General features: G+C 46.5%; 1 protein-coding gene across 1 annotated transcript in view; it reads left to right on the top strand.

Moving 5' to 3' along the window:
- The first annotated feature begins 555 nt into the window (after nt 1-555).
- The window catches only part of PGBD5 (piggyBac transposable element derived 5), a 93,911-nt gene continuing 77,049 nt past the window's right edge, over nt 556-17,417 (top strand). Inside the window, 2 exon segments of the mRNA XM_050949111.1 lie at nt 556-573; nt 575-926. Coding sequence (XP_050805068.1) covers nt 556-573; nt 575-926 — 370 coding nt within the window.

Genomic DNA, 17,417 nt, shown 5'->3' with positions numbered 1-17,417 from the left:
TTCAGCACTCCAGCCCGCGGACAGCTCCGTGCGCCGAGGGAGCCGAGGGGTAGGGAAGGAAGCGCAGCTCCCACCGGGCGGCTCCCTGCCGGGGGAGGAGCGGAAGAACTCCTCCCCTCCAGGGTCTCATCGAGCCGGGGGCGGGGCGGGGCGAGACCCGACCCCTCCCGCTGGCGGCTCTCCTAAAGAGGCTCTGTGACTTTAAATACGCCGAGACCCGCCCCTTCGGGGTGGGGCGTGGGCGGGCCAGGCCGTCCGGGGCTGCCATATAACCCCACCTCTTGGGTGAGGACTGCGGCTATAATTGGCTGGATGTGGTATTTGGAGATGCTGAGCTGGCTCCTTCCCCCCGTGTCCCTGCACACTCACAGGGGTGGGTTGCGCGGGCGGCAGAGGGAGGCAGGGCTGGGCGGCGGCGGCTCTGCCACTCCCTGCTTCCCTGCCTCGCTGTCCGAGCCGCTGTCGCTGCTGGGCTGCTGCCTGCGGCCGGGCGAGGCGGCGGAGCCGGGCCGCGGGGAGCGGGGGCTGCTGCTGCTGTCGGCGGCGGCGGGGATGATGGCGGAGGGCGGCGGCGGGGGGGTCGCGGCGGAAGGCGCTGTCCCTGCTGGAGGCGGCCCGCTCCCGCTACGAGAGCCTGCAGATCTCGGACGACGTGTTCGGGGAGTCGGGCCAGGACAGCAGCGGGAACCCCTTCTACAGCACCTCGGCCGACTCCCGCTCCGCCTCCTCCCAGGACGAGGACGAGGAGCAGCTCGCAGCTGCGGAGGGGCCCGGCCCCCGGGCCATGGGGCGCTGTGTCCCCAGGGCGGTGGCGGCGGAGCGGCAGCAGGTTCCCGGCGGCGGCAGCCCCGGCCCCACGGAGGAGGAGGGGGACTGGACCCCGACCCTGCGAGACGCCCCACCCCCAGACTTCAAGGATAGCTTCGGTAACAGGCGGGCTGGGGAGCGGGGTGGTGCCTGCAGGGGGGAGCCCCCTCCCTCGCCTCGCCGGCTGGGGGTGGGGTGCGGGGCTGCTGCATGCGGGGAGGGCAGGGAGCCGAGAGACCGGGCTTTGCGGGTAATACTCAAGGGGCGGCCCCGGCCGGCAAGCGAGAGGCGCAGGGAAAGTCCCTGCTCCGGCGGGAAGGTTAGTGTGGGGGGCTGCAGCCAGGGCCTGAGGCTGGAGGGCGGGTGCAGCCGCGGGGTACTTCTGTAGTTTGGTCAGAGGCAGGGCAGGTGGCAGCTCTCATTTCAGGGTGGCTGCTTGCAAGAGAGCCTCGATCGTTCAGCTCCTCGGAGCCCTGTGCAGGTGTAAAGGTCGCGGAGCCCCCTGAAATCAGTGCTCCGCGCTTGGCCCCAGATGTCCCGACCGCCAACTATAACTAGCGGGCGGGGTAACGGGCTTAGCAGCGTACGGGAGAAACAGGCTGGTTTGTTCATCCCTGGGCTGGCGCCCCAAACCCCTGGAAGGGGAGGCTGGATCTGCGGGGTTAGTTTGAGAGAGTGCGATCGGTCTGCGTGCCGACCCCTGCCACCTGACTGCGCTTTGGCCTTGTTAAACAAATCGCTCCTGGGGCGGATGCTAGTGAGCACGTTGGTCACTAGGGAGAGAACAGCCCCTTCTCGGGAAGAGTGAGAGGTCGGCTCATCTGCCCAAGAGCAGCAGCAGGGTAGGGCTGGCTGTTCAATCCTTGCCTTTCAGGACAGACAGAGTATATCAATCTCTCCTGTGCACCGGCTGAAAGCTTTATTTGATTTCATTATGATAAAGAATAGCTTCCCTCTTTCAGCGTACTGGCTTTTTTCATTCCTTAGTTATTATGAAGCATGGCTTGTATTTATGTACCAACTGGATAATTGCCTGGCCTTAGATGAAATGGTGTCTAACAAGACCCAAGGAGGGCAGCATGTGATTGATCATAAACACTTTGTCTGTTTTTCTTCTCCCCTGATAATTTTGTGATCCTCAGAACAACAGGGCAGGTTATACAATGTGCCCTTGGGAATCTCTGCTGCTTTGCCAGAGTTGGAAGCTGGAAATCCTGCTCAGTCTGTATGTCCTAACATGTACATGGCCTGTGATATAGGGAATATTGTTATACCCGCTTTACAGATGGGAGAAGCTGTGGACCAGAATGATTAAGTGACTTGCTCCAGATCACACAAAATTAAGTTGATGACCTATTAGCTCATGAATTCAGATTTCCTTAGAATTGAAGGAGTTTGATTTTTGGGAGACAAGTGAACACAGAAGTCTTTAGTATCAGAGGGGTAGCCGTGTTAGTCTGGATCTGTAAAAGCAGCAAAGAATCCTGTGGCACCTTACAGACTAACAGATGTTTTGGAGCATGAGCTTTTGTGGGTGAATACCCACTTCCTCACGATGCATTGAGTGGAAATTTCCCGGGGCAGGTATATATATGCTAGCAAGCAAGCTTAGAGATAAACGAGGTCAGTTCAATCAGGGAGGAGGAGGCCTGTTCTAGCAGTTGAGGTGTGAAAAACCAAGAGAGGAGAAAACTGGTTCTGTAGTTGGCAAGCCATTCACAGGCTTGGTTCAGTCCTGAGCTGATGGTGTCAAAGTTGCAGATGAACTGAAGCTCAGCAGTTTCTCTTTGAAGTCTGGTCCTGAAGTTTTTTTGCTGCAGATGGCCACAGTAAGGTCTGCTATAGTGTGGCCAGGGAGGTTGAAGTGCTCTCCTACAGGTTTTTGTATATTGTCATCCTAATATAGGATGTGTGTCATTTATCCTTTTCCATGAGACTGTCCAGTTTGGCCGATGTACATAGCAGAGGGCATTGCTGGGATATGATGCGTATATTACATTGGTGGATGTGCAGGTTGAATGATACAGGTGATGGTGTGGCTGATCTGTTAGGTCCTGTGATTGGTGTCACTGGTGTAGATATGTGACAGAGTTGGCACGAGGTTTGTTGCATGGATTGGTTCCTGAGCTAGAGTTATTATGGTGCGAGTGTGCATTTACTGGTGGAGAATGTGTTTCAGGTTGGCACGTCTGTCGTGGGCAAGGACTGGCCTGCCACCCAGGCCTGTGAAAGGTGGGATCATTGTCCAGGATGGGTTGTAGATCCTTGATGATGCGTTGGAGGGGTTTTAGCTGGGGATGTATGTGATTGGCCAGTGGAGTTCTGTTGTTTCTTTCTTGGGTTTGTCTTGCAGTAGGAGGGCTGGGGATACACATCTGGCTCTGTTGATCTGTTTCCTAGTATTTCTAGGTGTGGGTATCTGTAGTTTGAGAATGCTTGGTGGAGATTTAGTAGGTGTTGGTCTCTGTCTGAGGGGGGTTCAACCTCCCTGGCCACACTGTAGCAGACCTTAAGGTGGCCATCCTGCAGCAAAAAAACTTCAGGACCAGATTCAAAGAGAAACTGCTGAGCTTCAAGTCATCTTCACAAATTTGACACCATCAGCTCAGGATTGAACAAAGACTGTGAATGGCTTGCCAACTACAGAACAGTTTCTCCTCCTTGGTTTCACACCTCAACTGCTAGAACAGGGCCTCATCTCCCTGATTGAACTGACCTCGTTATCTCTAGCTTGCTTGCTAGCATATATATACCTGCCCTGGAAATTTCCACTACATGCATCTGAGGAAGTGGGTATTCACCCACGAAAGCTCATACTCTAAAACGTCTGTTAGTCTATAAGGTGCCACAGGTTCTTTGCTGCTTTTACAGAAGTCTTTGGAGCAAGGAGAATTGGTAATACAGAGTCTGCTTCCACCTAACAGTAGATTTGAGAGAAGTTTCTGCTGCTTCTTACTCTGTTTGTGGCATGAACTGCATACAGTATCTATAATAGTGATTAGCTTTGGCAAAAACTTGGTCGAATAAGAACATAAGAATGTCCATACTGGGCCAGACCAATGGTCCATCTAGTCCAGTATCCTGTTTTCCAACGATGGCTGGTGCCAGATACTTCAGAGGCAATAAACAAAACGGCACTGTCATCCAGACCCAGCTTCTCGCAGTCAGAGGTTTAGGGACACCCAGAGCATGGGGTTGTGTCCCTGACCATCTTGGCTAACAGCCATTGGTGGACCTATCCTCCAGGAACTCATCTAATTCTTTTTTGAACCCAGTTATACTTTTGACCTTCACAACATCCCTTGGTAATGAGTTCCACAGGTTGACTGTGTAGTGTGAAGAAGTACTTCCTTATGTTTGTTTAAATCTGCTGCCTATTAATTTCATTGGGTGAACCTTGATTCTCATGTTATGTGGAAGGGTAAATAACACTTCTATCACTGTCTCCGTGCCATTCATGATATTATATAACTTTATCATAACCCCCCCAGCCTCTATCCAGTCATCTTTTTTCCAAGCTGAGCAGTCCCAACCTTTTTAACCTCTCCTCATATGGAAGCTGTTCCATATGCCTAATAATTTTTGTTGCCATTCTCTGTATTTTTTTTTTTTTTTTCCAATTCTGATGTATCTTTTTTGAGATGAGGTGACAAGAATTGTATGCAGTGGGCATACCATGGATTTATGTAGTGGCATTATGATATTTATTGCGTTATTATCTATCCCTTTCCTAATGGTTCCTAGCATTGTTAGGTTTTGACTGCTGCTGCACATGCAGTGGATGTTTTCAGAGAACTATCCACAATTACCCCAAGATCTTTCTTGAGTGGTAACAGCTAGTCTGGACTCCATCATTTTGTATGTATAGTTGGAATTATGTTTTTCAATGTGCATTACTTTGAATTTATCAACAGTGAATTTCATCTGCCACTTTCTTGCCCAGTCATCCAGTTTTGTGAGATCCCTTTGCAACTCTTCACAGTCAGCTTTGGATTTAACTATATTGAGTAATTTTGTATCATCTGCAGACTTTGTCAACTCCCTGTTTACCTCTTTTTCAAGATCATTTATGAATATGTTGAACAGCACTGGTCCCAGTACAAATCCTTGTGGGATCTTGCTATTTACTTCTCTCTACTGTGAAAACTGATCCTTTATTCTTACCTTTTATTTCATATCTTTTAAGCAGGGACTGATCCACGAGACTGCCCATGATGCCTACTTTGTTTAAGAGCCTTTGGTGAGAGACCTTGTCAAAGGCTTTCTGAAAGTACAAGTACACTGTATCTACTGGATCAGTGGTTCTCAACCAGTGTTCTGCAGCCCCCTGGGGGTCTGCGAGCCCTTTCAAGGGGGCCATGAGACCCCCCTGTGGCTGAAACCCAGTGCCCCCCATGGGCTGAAGCCAGGAGCTGTGGGGCTGAAGCCCTGATTCCCAGCACCCCACGTGGGACTAAAGCTGTGAGTGGTTGGGCTGAATCCCAAGGCCTGGTGGGGCAGAAACCCTGAGCCTATGGGCAGAGTTGGGAGGCACAGGGGCATTGTTCCCGCCCAAACTACAGTGCAAGAGCAGCGTAGTCAGGGCAAGGGGGCAGCTCCATACACTCCCATGTCCTGCTCTCCCTGCGACTTGGCCAGGTCAGAGGTGGGAAGCTGGAGCTGGGCAATGTGGAGCAGATGCTGCTCTGGCTGGTGCCATGGAGCAGGCAGTCGGTGATGGTGTCTGGGGTTGAAGCTGCTCCTCAGCTCCCAGCCCCTTTAGCTCATGCAGCCAGTAAGAGCCACCAGGGAAGGGGGACCCAGCTCCATGGCTGGCAGAGCTCTCCTGGAACAGGGACTGCAGGGGCGCCTTCCTGGCACACAGCCCCTAGCTACCGCTCTCCTTGCATCTTGAGCTACCTCCTGCCTGCACACGGCCCCTAGCTATCCGCTCCCTGCACCCTGAGCTACCACCCCACCTGTACATAGTCCTGGTTAACCCCTGCCTGCACCCTGTGCTACCCCCTGCCTGCACACAGCCCCTAGCTATCTGTCTCCTTTCACTCTGAGCTATTTTCAAACTTTCTGCGCTGAGCCTCCCCCTCCCCCTTTGAGTTATAATTTTTGTTTGTACTCCGCACAACCCAGTCTGTCTGGGTTGTGGGAAGTGGAGGTGGTGCGGAAGCCGTTCCATACCCCTAATAATTTTTTGTTGCCCTTTTCTGAACCTTTTCCAATTCCAGTGTACCTTTTTTGAGATGTAACGACCACATCTGCATGCAGTATTCAAGATGTGGGTGTACTATGGGTTTATATAGAGGCAACATGATATTTTCTGTCTTATTATCTATCCCTTTCTTAATGATGCCTAACATTCTGTTTGCTTTTTTACTGCCGCTGCACATTGAGTGGATGTTTTCAGAGAACTATCCACAATGATGCCAAGATCTTTCTTGACAGCTAATTTGAACCCCGTTGTTTTGTATGTATAGTTGGAATTGTTTTCCAATGTGCATTACTTTGCATTTATCAACACTGAATTTCATCTTCCATTTTGTTGCCTAGTCACCTATTTTTGAGAGATCCTTTTATAGTTCTTTGCAGTCTGCCTGGGACTTAACTATCTTGAGTAGTTTTGTATCATCTGCAAATTTTGTCACCTCACGGTTTATCCTTTTTCTCCAGACCATTTATGAATATGTTGAATAGGACTGGTCCCGTTCAAAAAAAGAAATACTACCGTAGACATCAGAAGATAGTTACCGTCAGTGCTAGCCTTTCTTCTCCTCTGTGCCTCTGCACATTCTTGTTCTCCTCATAAGATATACCCATATGCACATGCCCAAAAATGTTAGTAAAATGATATGCTAGAGATTTTCCCTATTGAAAATGTAGTTTGACACCCCCCCCCTTCAGTAGACACACACACAAAGTATGGTTTATAGTGCACAACTCTGGTTTTGCATGGACTTTTGCTTTTGAAGGCACTTTTCTAATGTGTGTTATGCCCTACAATCTTTGGAGAACACATTCAGGTAGAAGAGAGAACTGCTAGGCAGCAGTCATGTTGACTCAGACTTTTCTAATGACCTTGAAGAGATTTAAACAAACTTTAAATAGTCTTCTTTAACCTACATTTATGGTGTGTGTGGGGGGAACATTTTCTAAAAGCTAGGTTGTAGGAAACATTCATTTATCGCAAAGAGATTGTCAGATGTGACTTGACCTCTGTCTGCAGAAGATCATTTGCTGGGTAGATGAAAATCAGGACTTCATGCAGCAGCATAGCACACTCTAAATATGCATGTCAGGAAGCAAAGGATAGCTTTTGATTAATGCAGTGAACTGGTAACATCTTTTGGGAGCTAGCCAGTTAAATATTAGTTGCATCTGCAGCTCACTGCTGGAAAAACACGCTGGTAAGCATTAGAGGTTTTACTTTAAATAATTCTCATTTCACTATTTCTGCTAGTTCACCAATAGGCAGCAAAAAAACAAACTACTATGAAAAGCATTATTTATAGCTGTGCATTAAAGCAGCTTTACTCCATTGTAAATATATTACATTGGGCCGCGTCCACTTCTCAAATTAAATTATTCAGAGCAGCAATATAAATGCTGACTCTGCACATCTGAGATGTGCAATCTGTCTCCTTGATTATGCGATCATTAAACTTAGTTTCCATTCTTAACTTTACTGAAGAATGTTTGCTGAAGTTGGGTTAGCTGAGGAGGGGGAGAGATGATTCTGTGTAGATAGTTAATGAACCAACTTCCAGTTGGATGGATGAAGGTTACACAATGTTAAGTTTTTCCAAGGTGGGGGCTGTCTCGTCTTATGTTTGCATAATGCATCGTACAATAGGGCTTCAGTCTTCGTTGCTTCCTCTTGGCACTGCTGTTATACAAATAAAGAAAATGAATTTGGCTTCTTTGAAATAAGAATAAGGAAAATGTGTTTAGCTCCCTCCATCTAGTCTTCAGTGAACCTCCATAATACAACATATTCATACATGCTAACTAAATGACTCCATACTATGTACCAATGTGTTTTGCAGGAATTAAATAGTAACTGAAGAGGGAATGATGAGACATAGCTGAAGGAGAAAAGACAAGGGCTTTTAGTTGAGACTTCAAAGAATAGAATCTTTGCTAAGCAGAGAGATACAGGAAGATTGTGCAGGAGGGAGGAGAGTCAAAGAGATAGTGAGATCACATGGAAAGGCAGAAGAAGCCAGTGCTAGAGGAGCAGGGTGGGAGTAGAGAGCCCTCGAGACAGGATGCAGCATATCCATAAAGACTTGTAATAAGGAGGGAAACTTTGCTCTGAATCTTGGAAAGAGTCTGGAATTCTGGGTGATGCAAAGTCACTAAAGAAAGGTCCAGTACAAGAATAGCAGGAAAGATACACTGCAGGAGGTGGAAAAATATTTGAGCATCACTTATTCATCTGTGCCAGATTATGCTGTAGAATGTGGCCTAAATAGCTCTCTGCTTGTGAATGTGGGTGCAATTCCCAGACTTCAGTGGTGTTTTGCCTATTTATGCCATCAGAGAAATTGGCCTATTTAACTTATGAACCCTAAAATTACTTCAGAGTGTAGAATATTTATAGGAAATAATTTTGCATTCTCCAATATTTTCCTGGGTGTGTTTGTTATATAATAAATAATACAGTAATGGGACTCAGAATTGCAGAATGATGGTGAATGCATCTGTTGAGATATCAGAGGAAATGTCTGTAGGATGATCTAAAAGTTTTTATGTTTAGCATAATCCACATCTTTATTTAGCAAAGGTTCAGTATCTTCTAGATCTTATGAAATCCAAACATGTGCTTCTGAAGGTTTTATTGGGCCTAAAGCAGATTTCTCTCCATCCATCATTGCTAATAGTGTTGATTTCAGTGCAAGACAACCTTGTCGATCTTAAAATGTAATGCAATTTAACTGTCAGTTCCTTTCCCCCACTTTGCATTATTCATGTTCAAGTTCAGCAGCGAAATGCTTGTTACTTAAACTGGGTAGGAGAACCAGATTTTCTGCTCTTAAAATGACAAGCATTCATACTTTGTATTTAATATGCAAAAGTCAGTAAACACTGCAGATTAAGGGGGGTTCTTCACAATATATCTGTAGCCTTTTGCATAGGAGAAGCATGTTTCCTCCCAGACTGATCTCTTGCATGTGACCAAATGATCTCCCCTCCCCCATCTCCTTTTAAAGGTAATGAAGTGGTCGTTTAAAGGTAGTGAGTGAGCAGCTCTGGGAAGTACGGTCCTTCCTGCACAATACAGGAACAGTATAAGAAACAGCAATGCCTTGTCAATGTGCCTCAAACTTGAACTGCAGGGACCACCTTGTGGTGTGAGAGGGTGGTCTTTCCATGTCCATTCAGCCCTCTGCGGAGACTACTGAGGCTACTAATCACTGATTAGCTTAGTTAGTCTGTACAGACTTAGCTCACAGAAAGTACTTGCCTAGGTGGCACAGAATTGAAAGAAGCTGGAGGCTTCACTCAGTTGAAACTCTTCCTTCCATGCTCAACATCCCACTAAATTCAGTAGGAACACAATGAATCCTGCACAAATATGGACTCCCCAGTAGAGAAGTGTGATGCACACTTCAAAGGAATGTTAACAATGGGTATAACCGGATTCCCCAAGAAGACCCGTTGTAAATTTCTGTCCTTCCTGCATTCAGAAACCAGTGAGTATGTGGTGATTGCTGAAATATTTTTAGGGACCCTTGGCACAGGGCATCAAAGCCAATTAATAAAGATGTTCCATTGTACTCTTTTATATTCTATTTCTTCTGTGGTTAACTTGTCCCTCTTTTAGCATTGTCAAAGCAGAACACATTAAAATAGAGAACAGCTGTGCTCCAAAAGTAGGTGCAAGGACAAATCAAATAATAGTTCTCCCATTCCTCTATCATTTTACTTTCTTGTGGTATGGCATTCTTCTCAGGGAGAGCATCCTTGCTGAGACAAATCTATCATTCCCATTTCATATTTCTTAAAGGACAGGGTATAAGATCCCCTTTCTCTCCCTTCACCCAACATGACCTACCCGGTTATACAGTGGATCTGTGTGGGTGGGAGGAGAACAAGCTTAAGATAGCTGCTTAACGTATCTTGTGACAGTAGCAGTGTCTCTGGCAGCTTCCTAAGGAGAAGACCAGGAAAACGGCAGGCACATGTTAATAGTGTATTAAGTGAAGCATTCTTCCAACTCCTGGCCTTCCACATCTCCTTCCTCAGATGTGGCATAGAATTTCACATGATTTTGTATTGATTTAATTTTGCAAACTATGTTCACTCCTGTATCTTATTTGATAGTTGAATAGAAATTGCTTTCATTCACCAGTAATAAGCTGTAGCTGATCAGTTTGTAGCTACAGGGGGGAGGAATGGCGAGAGAGCAGCCATACATACTTTGGGCAACCCTGTGGCCTAGGAATTGCTTGTACAGGCTATACCCTGAAGACAAGTGGAAAAGATGCTGTGGTTTGAAAATCGAGAGAAGGAGCAGTAGATGACTCTAGACTAGAACTGGAGGGAAGAATAGTACACTATGGAGCTGATCTTCATTCATGTAAAGAACCTCTCAAACACACTTCGTTTTCAGGCCAATCAGAAGAGGACTTGAACAATTTCTAATCAATGTGCAATACTCTTAATGTGGAGGCACAGCAGGAGAGCTCCTAACAGGATAGAAAATGCAATCTCAGCAGGGCCATCCCCAGACATTGTGATGTCCTATGCAGCGCCCCCCCCCCCCCCAGGGGGGCTGGTGTCCCCAGGCCTCCACAAGGGTGTGTGCGCACCCAAGGTCTGTGGGGGACAGGGCAGAAACTGCCCCCTAGCATGAGCCGACAGAGAAGAGTGGATTGGGGCGGGTCGCTTAACTTCCTGCCGTCTGGTGATTGCAGGGCAGGCCTGACCCTGCACTGATGGGGCGGTGGGAAGTAGTGACCTGGCCCCAGCCCACTCTACTCTGCTCCCCGGGCTCCCAGCCTTGGGACTGGAGGGGCAGAGGGGAACAGCTCCCTAGCACTCGCCGGTGGTGTGGCTGGGAGCCGGCAGAGCAGGCTGGGTCACTCCACTTCCCACTGCCACATGAGTACGGGTTGGCCCGACCAACTGCCCCCCGTCCCTGGGACGTAGCTCAGGGAAAGTGATGGAGTGAGGGCGGGGCTGGGGCAGAGCAGGGGTGGGGGCAGCTTTCCTGGCTGGCTCAGCCAGCTGAGGGATCGGGCTGTCAACTGGAGCAGCACACAGCTGCGTGGGGCACCAGGAAATTTGGGGCAATTTGGTGCCCCAAATTCCCTGGTGTCCTGCGCAGCTGCGTAGTTTGCATATGGGTAAGGATCTCAGACAGGGAAAATGAATTCTTTCAGCCCTTTAGACCGTTTGTACTGCAGAAGGGGGTTGTATAAGCTCTGTAGATCATGTGCAACTTATCTCTTTCAACCCTAGATGGAGTTCACTGAGGCACTCTGTGGGGACGGAAAATCATGTCAGACAGGAATACATGAGAGATGGTGAAGCACAGAATACTGTATACGATCTTGCTTGGGGCGGGGGGAGGTGTGCATTGAACAGAAAGATTTGGTATAAAAGATAATTATGTTACGATGTTTCTTGTGAAGCAAAAGCAGACGAGACTTAACAGCTAGCTGTTGTAAGAGGGATTGATCTCTATTGCATAGGGCACAGAGGCAGATGGATACCAAGTAGATTAAATTAGAGATAAATTTTGAAATATTGATTTGTGTATTTCTGAGTGAGAGTTCAGGGCCAAAAGGGACCATCTAATCATCTAGTCTGACATCCTACGTATCACAGGCTGCTGAACCCCACTCTTTACTGTGCACAATAACCTGCATTAGGCAGAAGTGTACGCCCTCAGGGGTTAACTATTTATGTGCACAGACAAACGGTGAGGGACTGTGATGCAATAGTATCTGGGGCCCCTTCATTTGCACGGAATTGATTTAGTGAGGTGTACTCAGATGATCCTAGTAAGCAACCTGCACTTTGTGCTGCACAGGAAGATGGAACCCGCCCCCCCCCCCGCGCTAGGTTCCTGCCAATCTGACTTGGGTCAAAAATTCCTTGGTGCCTGTGAAAATGACAGTATAACTCTGCAGCCCTGAGCCAAGACACAGCAGCCAAGCATTGAAAAAGAGACTGTGTATTGCCTAAGCAGGACCTGGCCGTCCTGTTGTGTTCCATCCCCCTCCAGTCGTAGCCATCTGTTTCAAAGAAAGGAATGTGGCTGGAACGAAGTACACTGGGAGCAGGAGTAGGAATCCTTCCTGACCCCTAAACGTGACTGGCTGAAGCATTAGTTTTAGAAACATAAGTTGTAGGGTCAGGAGGTATCTCTCGAGTCACCGAGCACAGCCCCCTGTCACTGGAAGCAAACCTGTAAAATTATCCTACTCACACATTTATGAAGCTCTTTTAGAGTTTACCTGTGGTGCTCACTGTTGCAGAAAGTCAAAGCAAATACCACCATTGTATTTTTTAAAAGTGCTGGCTGACTTTCTGACCATGAACAACTCTTGTAGCTGTGCAGACTAGGGCCCACGCTCAGCAGGACACTTAAAGCATCTGTGGAGCTTTGAGAATATGATTAGTCCCAGTGATGTAAATGGAACTTTTCAGATGCAGATAGTTACCAGCATACTTAAGGGCCTTGCTGAGTTAGGCCCTAGATGAGATAATCAAGTCTATGTCAGGGCATAAATTGACTTTCTGTAATGGTGATTCCAGCGTGCACAACTCGTGCCATGTATATCATTGTGTAAATGGCTAGTATGCATTGGGAATAGGGGACCAGAAGCCGGATCACTTCCCTTCTGCTGTGTTAGATACGGCCAACTGCTCGAACCAGGATGCCAAACTACATAATTAATAATCTTATTTGCTTGTCTAAATGTTTAACTTTCCAGACTCGAACCTTTTCACTAGCGACGGTGTGGTTGTGGCTTTTTGTTTTTTTTTTGCATATTCAGTTTTCTCAGGTATAACACCCAGTAACTAGGTTGAAAGAGAAGACATCTAAGCCTCGCCAGATGGAAGAATGCTGTTCTTTTAAAGCTGAAATTAAGTTCTGCAGGGCCATGATCAATAGAAAATTATTTTTCCGTGAATCAAAACAAAAGATCAGATGAGCTGGCCTGGGAAAACCAGCAGGGTTTCGGACCCAATACTGCTGAATATGTTGTTATGGTTTGGATAAACCAAATCAAAACTTAGTGGTTGTGCTATGTACCCCAGTTTGTTTCTGAGTTGCTGGTATTGTTGGTTGCTGATAAGCCACTAAAGAAACAAACAAACCCAAGTGACAGTAGCAACCTATATCAGTGGTCCCCAACCTTTTCAGTGTGGCGTGCACCTGACGATAGCGACCAAGGAGCGTGGCTGCTGACAAGCAGCCACTTAAAATGCTGCTGACAATAAGTTGGCATTTTGGCGGCAGCGCTTCTTGACGTTGCCATTCTCGGCAGCATTTCGGCGGCTGCTTTTCCGGACAGCCAGTTAGGTGGGCGATACATTAAGAGCCACGGCAGGCACCTGGCCACCTGCGGGCACTGCATTGGGGACCCCTGACCTGTATGGTGCTAACATCTCACATGATTACAGTTCTTCCTTTTAGGATGTTGTAAAGGGTGGAAAAACGTCTCTTCTCTAAAGCTCTCCCCGTGATCGTACCATGGCTAACTGGAAAAGCAGTGATGAGAGGCTCTAGAGTGAGCCACATAGCTGCTTTTCCATCTGACAGTAGATGGGTGTGCATGAGAGTAAAAGGAATGACCCTCTTCAAACAAAATCTGTATCAACCTATTTCTACGTTGTTGGGCACTGACTTGCTGTCTGGTGTCATCTTTAGTAACAGTTAAGGCTAAGATTTTTGTCACGGGTATTTTTAGTATAAGTCATGGACAGGACACAGGCAATGAACAAAAATTCATGGAAACCATGACCATCTGGCAATGACTTTATACTCTAAACCAAATCCCTGACAAAATGGAGGGAGGAGGTCCTGCACCCACAGCTGCGGGGCTCCTGAGTTTCCCCTGCCACCTTGTGGCGACTGAGGAAGTTGCAGGGGCCCCTCATCGGCAGCGGAGAGGTCAGCGGGTTCACACCACAGTCTGCCATAACTAGAGAGCTGCTGGGGGTCCCCCCCCTCCGGCCACACCCAGAAGCTGGGAGCTCTGGTTGACTCCTACCCCCAGTGGGGCTAGGAGCTGTGGAGGTCCCCTTGCTGCCCAGCAACTGAGCTCCAGCCCTATGTCCTGGGGTGAAGTGGAAATGTTCAGGGAGGTTTCATGGAAGTCATGGTTCCATGACTAATCATAGCCTTAGATTGTTTACTAAGACAGGGATTCTCAAACTTTTAAGCATTGCCAGTTGCTTCAAAAGAACTACTAATCCTTCCCACAAGATTACGCACCAAACCTGGCTACAGCAATTGTTCTTGCTTGCATCAGAGAGGACAGCACTGAACAAGATGAAAATAATGGTATTGCTGCTTGGTTAGATTGCCATCTGTGCTGTCTATTTGCGTTCCCTGCCTGTAGACCGCTCCAGGCTCCTGATGCCTGCATTGCTAGGAAGCCCTTCAGCTGCTTTGTGGTTTCATCCGTCTTATGGGTTTGCTGCCTTTTCAATGTGCGGGGACATCTGCAAAGTTGACCATGACCGAATTTACATTAGAGAAATACTTGACACAGAAAAGGCATGAAGCAGCTGTGCAAAGATTGGTGTTTTGGTTTTTTTTGCAGGGGCTGAGTTGAGAGAAGCCTTCTAGATGCCCTAGAAGAGTTATGTAGTGGCCTAAATAGCAGGAAATATGTTACGCGTTTTTGGTAGCTGGTGCTTCCCATTTCTGTTTGTTTCAGCCTGTTGCCTTTTGTTGTCTTCATCAGATATTTAACTGTAATCTCTCATTGTGTGTACAGAGCTCTCGCACAAGTGAGGCCTCAGTGCGTTCCACTGATGAAGAAATAGAACTATGACATAAAGTGCCTCTGTGGCCCAAACTGCTCCACAGACCCCAATGTAATAGAGACACCATGCAAGAACATTTGACCTAACAGATGCATTCTGTGGTGAGAGTGCCCCAAAGAGATTGTCATTGGACTATATTGGTCTTTATTGCTCTTTGAAACAATGGAGCTACCCTGATTTATACCATCAGAGGGTCTGGCCTGGTATCTTAAAAGGTACTGGTTGGCATAGCAAGCATATTTATTTCTTCTGTTCTGCACTCCTAACAGAATCTTCCTCTGTGTTGCATTTAGAGGCAGGGATGAAGATACACATTCAGATTGGAAACGCCTCAGGGTTCATGGCTGCTAACTTGGGGTTTTAGTTGGTCATTAACTGGTAACGGCTAATTTGCAAGATTCAGATCCTGGTGGATTTTTTACTCTGCCTTTTTGATGGGTTCAGATCTGGGATTGTGCTTGTAATCGCACTGCTGCATTTTCTAAACATAGTACGCAGATCTGCCTTTTAGGTAAAATGCAAGCATTGGGGAAGCAGTGTGATTCCAAACTGTAGTGTTTGCAGTACCATGCATTCACAGTCTATATAACTCTTGCTCCTGGATGGGAACAGCGAGGAAGTCATGTGTGCAGTCCCGGAAAGGTCTCAAGTGCTCAGTAGATTTGTAGAATGCAAGGCTGGAAGAGAGATTGCTCTATCTAGTCTGACCTCAAAGTAGATGTCTTTCTATTCCGTTAGCCAAAATCTCTACTGTGTAGAGGGCCAGTATAAGGCTTATGGGCCCCTTACTGTTGTCAACTCTTGCAATTTTATCACAAGTCTTCTGAAACTTTAGGTGGGATTTTGTTCTTAATACCCAGTGCTCAGTTTCAAGTGATTATATCAGAATCCTAGTTTCATTTAAAAACAGTAAGTTTCTAGCCTTCAGTTTTCAGATAATGTTTCAAAGTGACCCATGGGCACCCTACGTTCTCAATCAGAGGCAAATAAAAAGCAACCCAAATCTAATTTTTATTTCATGATTGTAGACAATCTAGACTTTGGGGGCACCTGACTCAGTATTTTTAATGAATGCTTAGGCAGGGACTGGCAACCATGCTTTCTAGACCCACTTAAGCGCCTAAAATAGGGCTTAAGTGATAGGCACAAGCCCTGTGCTAGTGAATTTCACCTCTCATGACAAATGCTGAGAGGCTTTTCCAAATGAATATTAACCAAAAGAATGGAGTCTCAAAATGACCACCAGTGGAGTGTGTGAAAAGTGATGGTGGGGTATGGGGCAAGATAGAGTTTCCAGAGTTGCATAGGGAAAACAGACGACTCAAAACCTCTGGAGAGGAAGATGCAAGCCATTTCACTGATTTGAAACTTTGTATCCACTAACCGATAGAGCAGCTTGCTTTTGAGGACAGACTGTGGGTCCAAAATAGTATGCAATAAAGCATTGTGTGTCATGAAACCAGTAGCGGGCATTGAGGGTTTTTAGGCATATAAAAATGAATATGAAATAAATCCTTGAAGCTGCTAGTACTGGCTGGCTAGACTGGACCATCATGGAATTTTCCATTAGTATTTTTTAACAAGGACCAGACGTGGACTTTTTAATCAATGAAGGAATCTTAGTTAACAATAAAAAGTTCCTTTTAGACATGAATGTAGTCACCACATTAAGCGGGAAGGATCTGATAGAATTTTGTGGGATATATTGAAATTGTGGATACAGGACTGACGTGCCTTTGACTTATTGATAGTCTCTTTTTCAACATCTCCTTTTTTGAAGAATAGTACAAGGGAGACAGTTGGATATGCCTGAAATGTGCTGACTTCAAGCAGTGGATCACCAATTGCTCTCAAAACACCATTTTTTCCCAAGATAAAAAAGATGAAGAAAGAATCCATTTCTTTTATGTGAGAAGGCTGGGCGAAGGAAAAACTCCTAAGGCACAAACATTTTTATCTGGAAGGAGCATGAAGCAAGAACACCAGAATTGTACTAACCTTTACTTCAAAGATATCTGTATCCACTGACTCCTTTCAGTCGTGCTATGACTTTTTTCCTATACTGTCTGACTGTGCCAGTATTTAGTTGTCTAATAGCACTTAGCTTCTTAGAATGTTCCAGACTTTGGCTCCAGATGCATGCTATATTTTATACTTACTAATATAATTGTATTGGGGGTGGGGGGTGATTAATGTGCCTGCCACTTCCCATTATAATACCCTGCATTCAGTTACTTTATACTTTAACTGTTTGGGCTGAAATTTCCATGTCAGATGTCTGCCTCAGGGTTGGGGATTTTAGATTTCAGTTAAAACAATTCAGCCATTTCCAAGAATGAAGGTAGGGAAAGACATTGTTTGGCCCATATGAAAATAGTGGTGACCTTTTCTTTGAAAAGCACTAGCTCCCCTCCCCCATGATTTGGTGCAAAGCTTTAAATTTGGCTGGGGAGTGGCGCTGTGTTAGGGACTGTGCTTTTGCTGTCACTGTGAAAATTCATCTTTTTTTTTTTTTTTTTTTGTCTTTTGGCCAATTATAAGCCACTGAAAAATTGCAGCTCACACCTGCTCAGTAAAGACTGCTTGGATTTATCAGCTAAATACTC

This window comes from Gopherus flavomarginatus, chromosome 4 (genome assembly GCF_025201925.1).
Source record: "Gopherus flavomarginatus isolate rGopFla2 chromosome 4, rGopFla2.mat.asm, whole genome shotgun sequence".
NCBI lineage: Eukaryota > Metazoa > Chordata > Testudines > Testudinidae > Gopherus > Gopherus flavomarginatus.
This window is presented reverse-complemented; position numbering and strand designations above follow the sequence as displayed.